This window comes from Haliotis asinina, chromosome 1 (assembly GCF_037392515.1).
Source record: "Haliotis asinina isolate JCU_RB_2024 chromosome 1, JCU_Hal_asi_v2, whole genome shotgun sequence".
NCBI classification, from domain to species: domain Eukaryota; kingdom Metazoa; phylum Mollusca; class Gastropoda; order Lepetellida; family Haliotidae; genus Haliotis; species Haliotis asinina.
The window spans coordinates 53702063-53716215 of record NC_090280.1 but is presented as its reverse complement, the minus strand read 5'-3'; the positions used below and the strand labels follow the sequence as shown (position 1 = coordinate 53716215).

Genomic DNA, 14153 nt, shown 5'->3' with positions numbered 1-14153 from the left:
TGTTGCATTGTTGCATTGTCGCGCTTTGGCTAATGTTGCCTCTTTTAGCTTGTTTTTGAGAGGGCAGCTATGCGACCAGTGTCCCTTTTAGGATCCTTTTAGGACCCATGCTGCGTCAGTTGAGCATACCCTGCTCCTCTGATGCCACGACCATACATACATGCAAAGGCTAGTGAATTGTGTTGTGTTGATCATTGATGTTTCCTTTTGTCATTGTACACACAGTATGTCGCTAACAGCGGGTTCAAAATAATATTGACTCAGTTAAAGACCAAATATAAAACACGAGGTAAGTATTCCACTAACAGTATCGTGAACGATGCGCTTTATTCAAGCTATCAGGGTATTTTTGTAAATGTTTACTGAGATGAGCACGGGACACATTTTATTTGCACAATTTGATGCGTAAAATACAAGGGTTGCAGTAAAAATAAAACGAAAATGCTCCTGACAAATTGATGGAGATAACGAATTCAGTCGAAGTGCGAATAACGAATTTCTGTTATATCGAACTTAAAACAGTGGTTTGATTTCATTATAACCGCTATATGGCTGAAATATTGCCGCGGTGACGATACATGTTCACTCACTTACCCATTATACCCCATTATAACCGCAGTTTATTGTGGCTTCAAGCAAAGGAAGGTTCATGTACATGAGGCAAGGGTGCATATCGCGTGCAATCACTGTACAAGGCGAGGCAAACTACGGCATTGAATACGAAAATTCGAGTCCTGAACCCTTCATCTTTTCATTCCAGGTGATGTCAAATTTTTCGCTCTCTGCCACAGTGAACCAGTTTTTCCAGTCTCCGACTTCACCTAAAATAAATAAAACTTGTATGATAATATGTTTATATATTCGGCTTATTTGTTGTTTTTTCATATACATGTATACATAAGTAGTGTATTCTTCGGCACTGACGCTATTTATTCTACTACCCCCTTATGTCTATGAAATCACTGTCCTTGATGTCTTTAATTCAAACGTGTTGTGTCTCTTTGGGTGCCAGGATACACTGTTATCAGCATAATTTTAACATGATTTGTAAACAACGCTTTTTCAGGGGGAATAATGCAATCAAGTCATTTTCAATAATAGAAAAATATTATACCCATTGAAGTATTTTTCTATTTTCTTTGCATTCAAATCACTTCATGACACAGTGCTTGAAACGGACACACACGGGATCAAGATAAAGTTCATCGCGAGGCCCTCTAAACATGGTATAACATAAGGGATCCACTGGGAATATGTACCTCTGCTTTTATAAAATGGCAACCTTCCATAACCATTTATACCTTTTTGTGTATTTATTACGAATATCCACAAGTATCGACGAGTATCTAGAGCATGCGTTTGCAGTGTCTCGACGATCGGTCGAGTTTCATCTTTGTGAACGTTTCATAACATTCGTGTTTAGGCGCAAAGCCTGTATTCAAGCATAAGCCTTCGTGTGCCAGACACTTTGTACATACCTCTTAATAATAAATAGTATGTTTAATGGTGAGCGGCTCTTTTCTACACTTAACCAAATCTAAGGAGGAGCCATAGATTCTGTGTTTATATCTCGTTGCCACTGGCTTCTTACTGGCTTCAAAATACGACAATACCTTTCCTATAGAATGCCCCTCCAGAATCTTCCTTCCAGATGCTCACGGCAGCACCATCTTTTATGTCCTCGCTTTCTTTCATCCTCAATTTATGAAAAGAACAGGCTTCGACTACAGCCTCACAGAATGCGTCTGTGATGTCTAGGTCCAGAAATGCACGAAGTTCCTTCACGCACTTCAAGGGATGCTGGGAACAAAACAGACGAATACAAACATTATGATGTCTTCAGGATTCACGATTCACGATTTCTTGCTTCGGTCATACCTTTACAAAAGATGCTGATGATAATATATCTTTAAATAAATTATCTGATTCAGAACTAATTATCACGCAAAGATCTACCTGAAATATTACTATTTGGTTAAATTTCTGGATTTCGGTCTGTTTGATAGGTAATATAGTACGTATTGCAGTTACATGGCAGTAATCTGTAAATAATCGGAAAGACAATCCAGTGATCCAAAGCTTAAGCAACGATCTACACAACAGGGGCACGACGACTGACATGTGCCAGCTAAGTCAAAGAGCTTGAACACCCAATCCCGTCAGTCGCTTTTTACAAGCATGAGCTGCTGCAGACTAGTTCTAACTCGGATCTTCACGGGTCTTGAGACGATGAACAATATATTCGGTTGGTCAAGAAGAGAAATAGACCGATTTATGAGGAATCAATGTATACTACCCATTAAAGGTTTAGACTCGTTCAAACCACTCACTTTACGCTAGGTATATAATTATATACTGAACATCATTGAAAACGCACCACCCCTAAAATTGTGGATTTCTAAGAGCAGAAGTGAGCAATCTATGTAAATTTTACATATTTGTGTAGAGCAATGTTTGATAAAGAAAAGAAGCAAAAAACAATCAAGCAAAACAGTGAAGATTTAATGCAGCTGACAATGAAATAAAGATGGGGTCAAAATGGAAAGTCAGTAGCGTGTATGACCCCCGTTAGCAGCAACACAAGCTGTGCAACGTCTCCTCATTGAACGGATAAGTCTCTGAATAAAGTCCTGAGGCACTGCATTCCACTCTTGCTGCAAGGCATTGTCGAGTTCCCCAAGGTTGTTGATCTGCGGACGACGAGCGAGGCGTTGGCCGATGTAATCCCACAAGTGTTCAATGGGTGACAAATCTGGTGACAATGCAGGCCAATGAAGTAGAGGAATGTTGTTGTTAGCCAGATACTGTATCGAAACACGTGCAGTGTGTCCTCGTGCATTGTCATGTTGAAATGTGTGCAGATCTTGATGCTGGTGAAAGAAGGGAACGACGTTGTTCTGAAGAATGTTGTCACGGTAGTAAACGGCATTCACTCTGCCACGACAAACAATCAGAGCGGTTCTGTGGTGATAACTTATCCCTCCCCACACCATAAAGCTGCCTCCACCCCACCGATCGGTTTGCACAACACAATCCTGATGATAACGTTCACCCCGTCGACGCCATACCCGTAGACGCCCGTCAGCATTTCGCAAGTGAAAACGCGACTAGTCGGAGAACACCACACCATGCCAACGTCGTAACAACCACACACGATGCTGTTCAGCCCATTGTCGGCGTTCACGGCGATGCCTGTCAGTCAGGATGGGTCCAACGTAAGGGCGTCGACAACGTAACCCTGCCGCACGGAGACGGCGTCGGACGGTGGAAGCGCTGATCAAACCACGTCGACCCTGGACAGCGTTGGCGGTTCTGGCAGCGGGCAAGGTTCGATCCCGAATATGGCGCCGTACAATGTCTCGATCTTGACGAGGGGTGGTAACACGTGCCTGACCTGGGCGTTGCCGGTCCCTGCTGGTTCCTGTTTGTTGGTATCTGTTAGCAAGCCTCAGAATGGTCGAATGATGACACCCAAATCGTTGTGCAATGTTTCTGATTGAAGCGCCGACCTGCAACATACCCAAGGCCTGTTCTCGTTCCTCTGGTGACAATCTTGGCATGGCTAAAAAACTTTACTTACGAAAGTACTGCGAAAATGAGAACGGTTTTGTGCCGAAGGTCATTTATACCCCTGAACAGCATGCTTTCTGCATGCAATTTGTGCCCTGTGCATGAATTTTGTTGTTTTCATGTGATGTGTTCGATGATGTGTTTGAACGATCCGTTTTTTACTGTAGAGCGTTATTTACGATCTAGTGTGTTATTATCAAAATTCCCACCATTAATTTTCCATTTCCAAAAGATTCTATTGCCTTATTTCAAAATTTACAGGTGGTGCGTTTTCAATGATGTTCAGTATATATGGTTACATCGAAGATGAATTTTTCTTTTATCCAACTGCAAACCTGGTGCAGATGAAATGCACGAGGACCATGCATCAAACTGCTGAAAGGCATGTGTAAGTAGCGGGCACTGGAATAGCTGCGTTTTGTTTTGTTAAGAATTAAGAAATTTTGACTGAGTTTCTTCATTCATTGAATTGATGACAATAATCTTTTCAACTTTACGAATTTGTTCTACACTGCATCAGGTCACGTGTAAACAGTACATTTAAACATGCTGTATGGAAAATATTTTGGAAAATCTAATTTAGAATAGTTGACTGAGGAAAGTGCCTATATTTACACTTGTGACTCTAATTTTTTGACGGCTAGTAAATCTACTACACATACTAACCACTTTCATGTCTTCATAGAAGAAAGAAAGAAATGGGAGATTTGGGAACCTAGACACGTCAGCCTTCCAGCTTAACAAATAGTCATCGTACCTCCCATATGGCACTGAAATATTTACAATGGTGTTCATCAGTATTCCCTTTGGGAGGAAGCTATAGGAAGGATACTCATGTCTTTGTTCTTGAAAGTAATAATATCATGGCTATGACTGCAGAGTGTAAATTATTAAGTCTGGAACCGACTGCCAAGCGACATTACATCATCCGTGCACCTGGGATGCAATTACTTGTATCAAGCAACCTGTTCCATCAAAGGAATGTTGCTGACGGCAAGCTGAATCTTTGTGGATAGACACCGTATGATGAGCAATTATTTCCCTTGCTTGGCAAACATTTTGTGGCCTTAAACATACAGCTAGATACAAAACAGCAGAAAACACATAATACAGGAACAATTTTATGGAGCTGAAACCCCCTTCCACTAACTTTGTTTTGTGAAGAAAACATCCGTAAATTCATGAAAATCTCCTTGGTATGTATCAGGAGGTGCAATATTCTTTACGTGGTTGAATAACGACACACAAACATCTTTCGGATTACGCAGAATCTGGACACATTTGATCTTCTTTTCCAAGACCTGTGTCGGGAGCATGCGCAGAGGTAGATGTGTGTGCAGGATCCGTGGCGGAGGCAGTGCTTCCAATCCTTTCTTGCAGGCGAAGTCAATCATTCTGGACGACAGGAGCAATTCTGTATATTGGATGCACCCGTTTCGTAACATGGTGAGGACCTGAGAAAGCCAGTGACTTCCTGAAACATTTTGTAAAATATACTCTCCATTCAAAAGTTTAGACTCCTTCAAAACACTCACTATATGTTATGAATATATAAATGGTTACATCGAAGTTTATATTTCTCCAATAGACATGGGGAAACCGTAGGAAGATGAACTACATGAAGATCAGGTGTCAAACTGCTGAAGAGAATGTGCGTTTCCATGAAAAGTTTTGTTTAGAAATCGCAAAGTTTGCAAAATTGAGTTTAGAACAGCTGACTGGAGCAAGAGGTTAAAATAAGTGAGTGAGTTTAGTTTTACGCCGCAATGTTCCAGCTATTCCGGTCTGTAAATAATCGAGGCTGGACCAGACAATCCAGTGATCAACACCATGAGCATCGATCTGCTCAGTTGGGAACCGATGACATGTGTCAACCAAGTCAGCGAGCCTGACCATCTGATCCCGTTAGTCGCCTCCTACGACAAGCATAGTCGCCTTTCATGGCAAGCATGGTTGGTTTTCCTGAAGGCCTATTCTAACCCCCAGAGCTTCACAGGTCGGTTAAAGTAAGAGGCTATATTTACACCAGTGAGTGTAATCGTTTAATGGGTAGCATATACTGGCTGTGTATATGTTTGACAGTTTGTTTATTCGAAGAAGAAATCACCAACGGTGGTACATGTGGTGGTAAGCAGACAGCAGCTGATCTCGGACCGGTGGAAGAGAAAGGATATAAACTGGTATAAATACACGAACCACATTTCATATACGCACAAACGATGATATCATCGTCATACATCTGGGCTGTCTTTATACTCCTTAACTGTTCCAAAGGATTGTCGGCAGATAATCGAAATGGAGATGGACAGGGTAGGTACAGGCCATCGTACAGAAAAGTGTTCAGTTCGTCTCGTGTCTTCTTTCCTGAATCTTCAAGTAAACTCATTGCTTGAAGTATTCTGAAACAATGTCCAAGAAATCATAGCTGGAAATAGCAAGTCGAATTTCCGAAAAAACAAACAAATTACACCTGCCATACAACAAATGAAACAAAACCAAGCAATAGTGAGAACTTGTTGCATACACCGGGAGGGGTCTGTACTTGAGAATCTCTCTTATGTAATCAGCAACGCATTATGTCATTGACAAGCACTATGGGATTTAGATCAGGACTTCTGGGCTGCTATGCTGAGGGGTTATCACTTCTTGACTTGACAAAGTGTTATGATGGTGTGTTTGTTGTAAGCTGTAATATCACACTGATTAACTAAGAGTTATTATGGGTCACAAAGTTTAAAGTTTTGAGTGTCGGTTTTGGCTCGCATCTCGCATCATATATGTTCAGTGGCAATAGGTCATCTTAAGAGGACGTGTAAGTCCCCAAACCTTAAGCCTGTCGTATTTTTGTTCTTTTAAAATTCGGCTATAAATTGTTCCCACAATCGCCAGCAGCTGACGGGATGGTGTAAATCGAACTAGGGACCAAGCAGGTAGCAATGGCACTGTAGATCCCTATATTCCCTGGTAACCTTCAGTTGTTGGTGATCTACGGCCTGCTTTTATATTGTGTTGTCTAGGACAATAATGTAGTCTAACATCGCTAGAATGCTCGAGAGCGGTGTAAGAGCTATATATGCAAAATGTTTTTCTAGTTGTGCTAGGGACTTCGGACAAGTTACACACATTAGCCTGCCATCGTCAAGTATATCAACGTTTCAAGACCGACTGTGTTTGTCTGTCTCAATGCTGTCATTGTCAACAACCATCAGTCAGCATATCTGTTTTCGCTATGAATGTCAAGACTCTGGTGAGTCACTATTTTAGATGTGTGACCCGATATGTCAGATTTGTGACTCAACTGCAATTGCACTAGAAATCTCTGTTGTCATTCATTGTAACTTGCTCACTGTTTGTTCAATATACTTTTTAATATATTAGACTTGTCTGGGTTATATTTTTGTTGGTGTAAAGAGGACTCTTAAACCCCTTGTCACGGCAAACTATTGACTGTAACACAAGCAGGAACGCCGCGTGCACAATGTAGTACCATCGCTGAAGGCTGGTCCTGTGTTAAGAGGATGGTCCTCGAAATGTGACACAACAGCCCTATCTAGGATGACAGTTATGTGCTGATATCCAACAGATTGTGACAGGGTCAAACTTAGAGTCATGTGAGAGGCACCCCATACCATCGATGATCCCTCACAAAAGATATATTCTTTTGGCTGCTAGTTGGTGAGACCTCACATCCGCTTACGAACAACGAAATCAACTGATTTTCCAAGCTCAGCAGTGACAAGTGTTCACTAAATGTTTATATCTCTAGAACGGATTCACGTGCTCGACTTAACAGAAAGTTTTGTATGGTGCAACCTAAGGGTCACAATATTCAGTTATTCAAAAAATAAATATGACATTAATATAAAGTACTACATGGGTGTTGCCTAATGTTTTCAATGTGTATAGTTTGTGTAACCACACATGCCGCTCACAATGGATAACCGTGTCGTACCTGCATGCTTAAACATCCTTGCATACGACCATTTACAAAACGAAGCGATCAACAGTATCACAGTATCAACTCGCTCTTACCTGTGACGTTCCTGGCTGTTTGGATCTGCAGGCTATTTCGCTCACACGCACATATATAACCAGATGGTGGAATACGATACGCTTAATGACTAGATTTTTTAATGCTTTTTCAGTTTTCTCAGTTCAGAAATTGAAACTGTTTAACATATACTGAAAAGATGGGCGGGTTACGGGATATGAACTGTGGTGAGTGTTTTCCTTCTATTATTGCTTACGTTTCCATTCAAGTGTTTTAATAAAACTGTCACTGGCGAGTGTATTTTCCCATAAAAATTGGATAAGTAATTGTTTTGGGTTTGGGATATCACGCGATGGACGAAACTTATTAAACTGTCAAAATAGTAATTGATGTATGCACTCTGTGCATTGTGTTGGGAATCTGACATTACATTCAGTGTGTGAAAGCGGTTATTTGTCCAATGGACTAAACTATGGATAACTGGACTCTAATAATAATGTGAGGGTATGTAAATAGTTTACCTTTGCAATCAGAGGGTTATATTTGACGCTCACCGAATTTGTGACCATTCAGTAAATATCGGGATATTCTCCAGAGGTATTTCAAGCCAAGTGTACCATCACAGTGGGGCGATGTGTTGGAATGCATTGAAGAAAAGAAAATATGAAACTTAGAGAAAACATAGAACTTTGGAAAATAAGTTTGAAATTTATAGACAGCAATGAAATACATTCAAGAGGTAATTTAAGAGAAAATCGAAGAATGTTGAAGCGAATAAGAACTTTATTTGTAAATTCAAGACATAATCGCAGATCATTCTGTAAAATCCTCATGTGAGAAAGAAATAATATATATTCCTAAGCTATGACACAGAATCAGTTGTGTACATATACTGAAACTCTGCTATTCTGACTATTCTACTGTGCTTGGTGAAAACGTATTCCACGTATTCTATTATAGAAGACACTAATACAATATAACTGCACGTGTCTTTGTGATGGATAAAACCTATTTAGGAAGCAGGTTCTACGAAACCGATTTATGAAGTTTACATTTTCACTGTACACTATGTATTTTTCATCTGAAATTCAGGGTGATTTCAGTGTGGCTTCATTCGTCCAATCTATCTCACGTCCATTAGTTAAGTGGAGATCTCTTGTTTTTCCTAATCCCATTGGGGTAGCTCGTAGCATTATCACTAATGATTCATATTTACATGACTGCAATTGTCTTGTCTTTGATAATATATTGACAATGTTCAGAACAACAGCTACGTCAGTCGTATGAGAGACTCAACAAGCAATGTTAACCTATGGAGACCGTTACCACATTTAAACAATACATGGCAGGCGTTTGAAACACGGCTGCATAGCTATTAGGGACGAATGTCTGTGTCATTGCACAATAACTCGAACAGCCTCGAACAATGATTTGTGAATTCACTATGAACATTTCCAAGATGCATTACGTGAAAAAGCTGTTCAACGTGTTCTCTGACTTGTCAGTAAAGACAGACAGATTTTATTCAGTAATATTGGCCAACTGGCCCATGTTACAATTGTTGTTACAACACGTTTGTTGTCACGTGGTAAGAAAGTAGAAAGGGTACATTTAGGCACTGTTTTGAGCATTTTTTGAAAGTACACATTTTAAAAATTCTGCTATTGCTTTGACGGTATGTCTATTTTGTGAATTAAGTAAATTTACCATTTGAGATTTACAAACATATTTGCCATCGAGAAATCTTAAATACTTTATTCTCAGATCATTAAATTCTGGACATTGCAGTAACATATGAAATTCATCCTGGACATGTCCTGTGTTACAGTAGTTACACAAAGTGTGCTGTCTTTCTGCATCTTTGTTTCGTCTGGTTACATTCACATTCAAATTATGCAGGGAGATTCGAAATTTACAAAATACCTTCAGTAACGTCTTAGTATGGAACAGGTATGTAATATACGATTCAGTGTAAAATCCTAATTTTACAAGACTATAATTACTCTCTTGTTTTTCCTAATTCCATTGGGGTAGCTCGTAGCATTATCACCAATCATTCATATCAACTTCAATTGACTTGTTTTTACCACATTTAAACAATACATGGCAGGCGTTTCAAACACGACTGCATAGCTATTAGGGCCAAATGTCTGTGCCATTGCACATTAACTCGAACAGCCTCGAACAATGATTTGTGAATTCACTAGTCTATGAATATTTCCAACATGCATTACGTGAAAAAGCTGTTAAACGTGTTCTTTGACTTACTTTAAGGATCGCAGTTGCAGAACACATGACAGACGCTTTAAATCAAAGAGAGTCGTGAGACAGTGAAACTGCATATCAGTAACTGCACCAACTTCACAAATAAGCCAATTAATGCAGTCATCCTGATGTGCTGTTTGTGTTCGGTCGCGGTGCAACAGCTGATTCTGGCTTAAACTGGATCACGATGAAAACATACGTGGGAAGGGTCCCGATGATCTGTTGTAACAAAGGATCAAAGTTGGAGACTGTAGTTGGCTACTGAACAGTTGTGAAAAAACATATACTGAACATCATTGAAAACGCACCACCTGTAAATTTTGAAATAAGGCAATAGAATCTTTTGGAAATGGAAAATTAGTGGTGGGAATTTTGATAATAACACACTAGATCGTAAATAACGCTCTACAGTAAAAAACGGATCGTTCAAACACATCATCGAACACATCACATGAAAACAACAAAATTCATGCACATCACACACGAAGGGCACAAATTGCATGCAGAAAGCATGCTGTTCAGGGGTATAAATGACCTTCGGCACAAAACCGTTCTCATTTTCGCAGTACTTTCGTAAGTAAAGTTTTTTCGCCATGCCAAGATTGTCACCAGAGGAACGAGAACAGGCCTTGGGTATGTTGCAGGTCGGCGCTTCAATCAGAAACATTGCACGACGATTTGGGTGTCATCATTCGAACATTCTGAGGCTTGCTAACAGATACCAACAAACAGGAACCAGCAGGGACCGGCAACGCCCAGGTCAGGCACGTGTTACCACCCCTCGTCAAGATCGAGACATTGTACGGCGCCATATTCGGGATCGAACCTTGCCCGCTGCCAGAACCGCCAACGCTGTCCAGGGTCGACGTGGTTTGATCAGCGCTTCCACCGTCCGACGCCGTCTCCGTGCGGCAGGGTTACGTTGTCGACGCCCTTACGTTGGACCCATCCTGACTGACAGACATCGCCGTGAACGCCGACAATGGGCTGAACAGCATCGTGTGTGGTTGTTACGACGTTGGCATGGTGTGGTGTTCTCCGACGAGTCGCGTTTTCACTTGCGAAATGCTGACGGGCGTCTACGGGTATGGCGTCGACGGGGTGAACGTTATCATCAGGATTGTGTTGTGCAAACCGATATGTGGGGTGGAGGCAGCTTTATGGTGTGGGGAGGGATAAGTTATCACCACAGAACCGCTCTGATTGTTTGTCGTGGCAGAGTGAATGCCGTTTACTACCGTGACAACATTCTTCAGAACAACGTCGTTCCCTTCTTTCACCAGCATCAAGATCTGCACACATTTCAACATGACAATGCACGAGGACACACTGCACGTGTTTCGATACAGTATCTGGCTAACAACAACATTCCTCTACTTCATTGGCCTGCATTGTCACCAGATTTGTCACCCATCGAACACTTGTGGGATTACATCGGCCAACGCCTCGCACGTCGTCCGCAGATCAACAACCTTGGGGAACTCGACAATGCCTTGCAGCAAGAGTGGAATGCAGTGCCTCAGGACTTTATTCAGAGACTTATCCGTTCAATGAGGAGACGTTGCACAGCTTGTGTTGCTGCTAACGGGGGTCATACACGCTCCTGACTTTCCATTTTGACCCCATCTTTATTTCATTGTCAGCTGCATTAAATCTTCACTGTTTTGCTTGATTGTTTTTTGCTTCTTTTCTTTATCAAACATTGGTCTACACAAATATGTAAAATTTACATAGATTGCTCACTTCTGCTCTTAGAAATCCACAATTTTAGGGGTGGTGCGTTTTCAATGATGTTCAGTATATATGTGTTCTTTTGCGGGTTTCTGTTGAGAGTTCAGTTATTTCGAACGTTAAGATCTGGTAAATAGACATGCATGGGTCTATATGAGTGCAACATACCGCTAAGACAGTGTCCTTCCTGATGGTCAGCAGGCCTGAGGCAGTGATTCCAATCTGGCGCTGAGACAACTTATTGCTGAACAGTGTGACCTGGGTGTAGGGTTAGTAGAAATATTGACAACGAACTACATTTTCACTAAATAATGTTTAGACAATACAAATCGTTTATTCTATCACAATAACATTATTACATGGAACGTCGCCTAATGTATAGTAAAGACGTTATCACCCATGATAAATGTATCTTACTTTCTTATTACTCACCAGCTTCAATCAAACTGATCGTGTTACACATATGTTTTTGTGGGGTAGTTTAATAGTTAGTGTGTTCGTTCGTCATGCCGGACACCCGGGTGGGATTCCGCACATGGGCAAAATATGTGAAACCCATTTCTGGAGTTTTGCTAAAAATGGCGTAAGAACAAACTCACTCACATGTTTGAAATGTAATTATGAAACAGTGGGGGGGGGGGGGGGGTCCGTGCATTTGGTGCACATGTACATGTTACTAACACGAGCGGTGCAGACATTCACGCGTTTGAATGCGTGATGGCGTATGTTTATGGAATGACATATGCATGAAAACGTCCAGTTAGTTGTACGGTAATTCCTTACAGGCTGTTCTACATTTATATAGATACCCGTGCAAAGGATGTTTACCGAATTGACAAATCTTATCGATTAAAACAAATGATCTTTTACAATGACACCTTTTCGAAACGTGTTTTCTTACCAGTCCCATCACCCTGTCTGACATCCTTCTCCCAGCCAAGTCATGAAGGACAGTCAGTGGTCGGTGAGCCTAGATGCAAACATTCCTATTACTTTGTTTAAAAGCAATCATAGTTCACATAATCGACTCAACATCGGATACTTTCCTGGCAACAACAACTGAAACGCATGGTGAAAGACATATTGGGATTTACAAACGGAAGTGATAGTGAAAAACCATCCCAGTTCAACAGCTTGGCTACGAGCAGAAAATGTAACCATCTGTGTTTGATCTTGGCTGGAAATGGTAATATATAACATGTGAGTATTACAGTTGTGGTTTGTGGCATTCTGCCACGACGTTTCAGATTACACAACGTTCAGCTCTACTCCAGGTTTTCATGTTTTTGCAAAGTAGTGTATATATATTAATAACGAGCAGGTTGATAAAAGGCAGTGAGGAACTATATCCACAGAACTTCCCTCAAATCACATGTCACTTACCGCTTCATTCAGTCTGATACCAAGATAGGTGAGAGTGATGAGGTTAATCATAGCGACTAAAACAAAATAGGCCGAAAAGCCAATGTTGTGAATGGCAGAGCTGTCGTTGATGAAGATGTACATGCAGAAAGATATAATAAGGAACGAACTGAGATAGGCAGCAGCCACATGTATGGATATGAAGGAACACACATAATCCACTAGGTGTGTGAGCGAGGCGTGGTAATCTCGTATATCCTCAAGCTCCTCTTCTTTAAGGGATCCTTCAGATGCCCGTACCAGTCTTTGCGTGCAAACATCATATTCATGGGTGAGTAGGAGGGACATTGACAACAGCAGAAGCAAAAGTGAAATGATTTGAAGTGTACTACATCCGCCGTGTAACACATTTATGACAATTAAAGGCCAATATAATTTGCTGGAGGGCTCTTCTGTCATGCCTGTGCTAATTCCACAGACTACACTAATCAACGCTGCGAAGACTTGTAAACACAAACATGTCCTTTTTATCCTCGTCCTCAGTAAAGGGTTTGAAACAGTACTTTTAAACTTCAAGCGTGCTTCTTTAAGACGTTTGCAGAATATCCGGACCTTGCTGTGAATGTTGGTACTAAGACCCCAGAAGATAAGTGGCAGCACAACGGCAATGTGGTTTGTTATTGCAACGCTTGTCTCGGTGAGCGAATCAGCATTTGTATACATTGGTATCACCTCGACAAAGAGTAACATGAAAAGTATGCATACTAAACTTGAATATATGCAGGCAGCAACCAAGCACGTGGTGCGCTTTTGGTCTGTCTTTGGCTGCTTGTAGTTCCACGATAACCCAGAGAATGCCATCAGTCTCTGAATACTAGACACTGTTTCCTCTACATCATCTGTATCACACGATGTTTCAGCTGTATTTAGGAAAACGGTCACAATCGTTGACATATTCGATGCCGAATGTAGGATGCACTGTCACTGGAAGCTATTCCACTGGACCTCCCTTCCTGTACGTTCCTGAGGCTTCTGTTCACTTGTTTCTCAACTGAATGTCACCAGTATTTGGTAGATCAATTTGCTCTCTACATACATTTAGTTACAACAATAAATGGACTGAATTGACCACATCTCATAACACCCACGTGTGTGAGGGATGTTATTTGTACGTATTTTAACAAAAGTGCGTAAAAGCCGTTAATGGTCCTGATATCATTATATGTCCTGAATA

The 14153-nt window shown here is 41.0% G+C and overlaps 1 protein-coding gene across 1 annotated transcript; it reads right to left on the bottom strand.

The window, feature by feature from the left end:
• Nucleotides 1-296: 296 nt before the first annotated feature.
• On the bottom strand, nt 297-7625 carry LOC137280863 (sulfotransferase 1E1-like). Its single transcript, XM_067812059.1, has 6 exons — nt 7603-7625; nt 5767-5969; nt 4721-5044; nt 4237-4340; nt 1614-1800; nt 297-821 (listed from the first exon to the last, which is right to left on the bottom strand). Exons 2-6 carry the CDS (start codon nt 5954-5956, stop codon nt 706-708), a joined length of 921 nt encoding a protein of 306 aa, XP_067668160.1. The 5' UTR covers nt 5957-5969; nt 7603-7625; the 3' UTR covers nt 297-705.
• Between the last annotated feature and the right edge of the window lie 6528 nt (nt 7626-14153).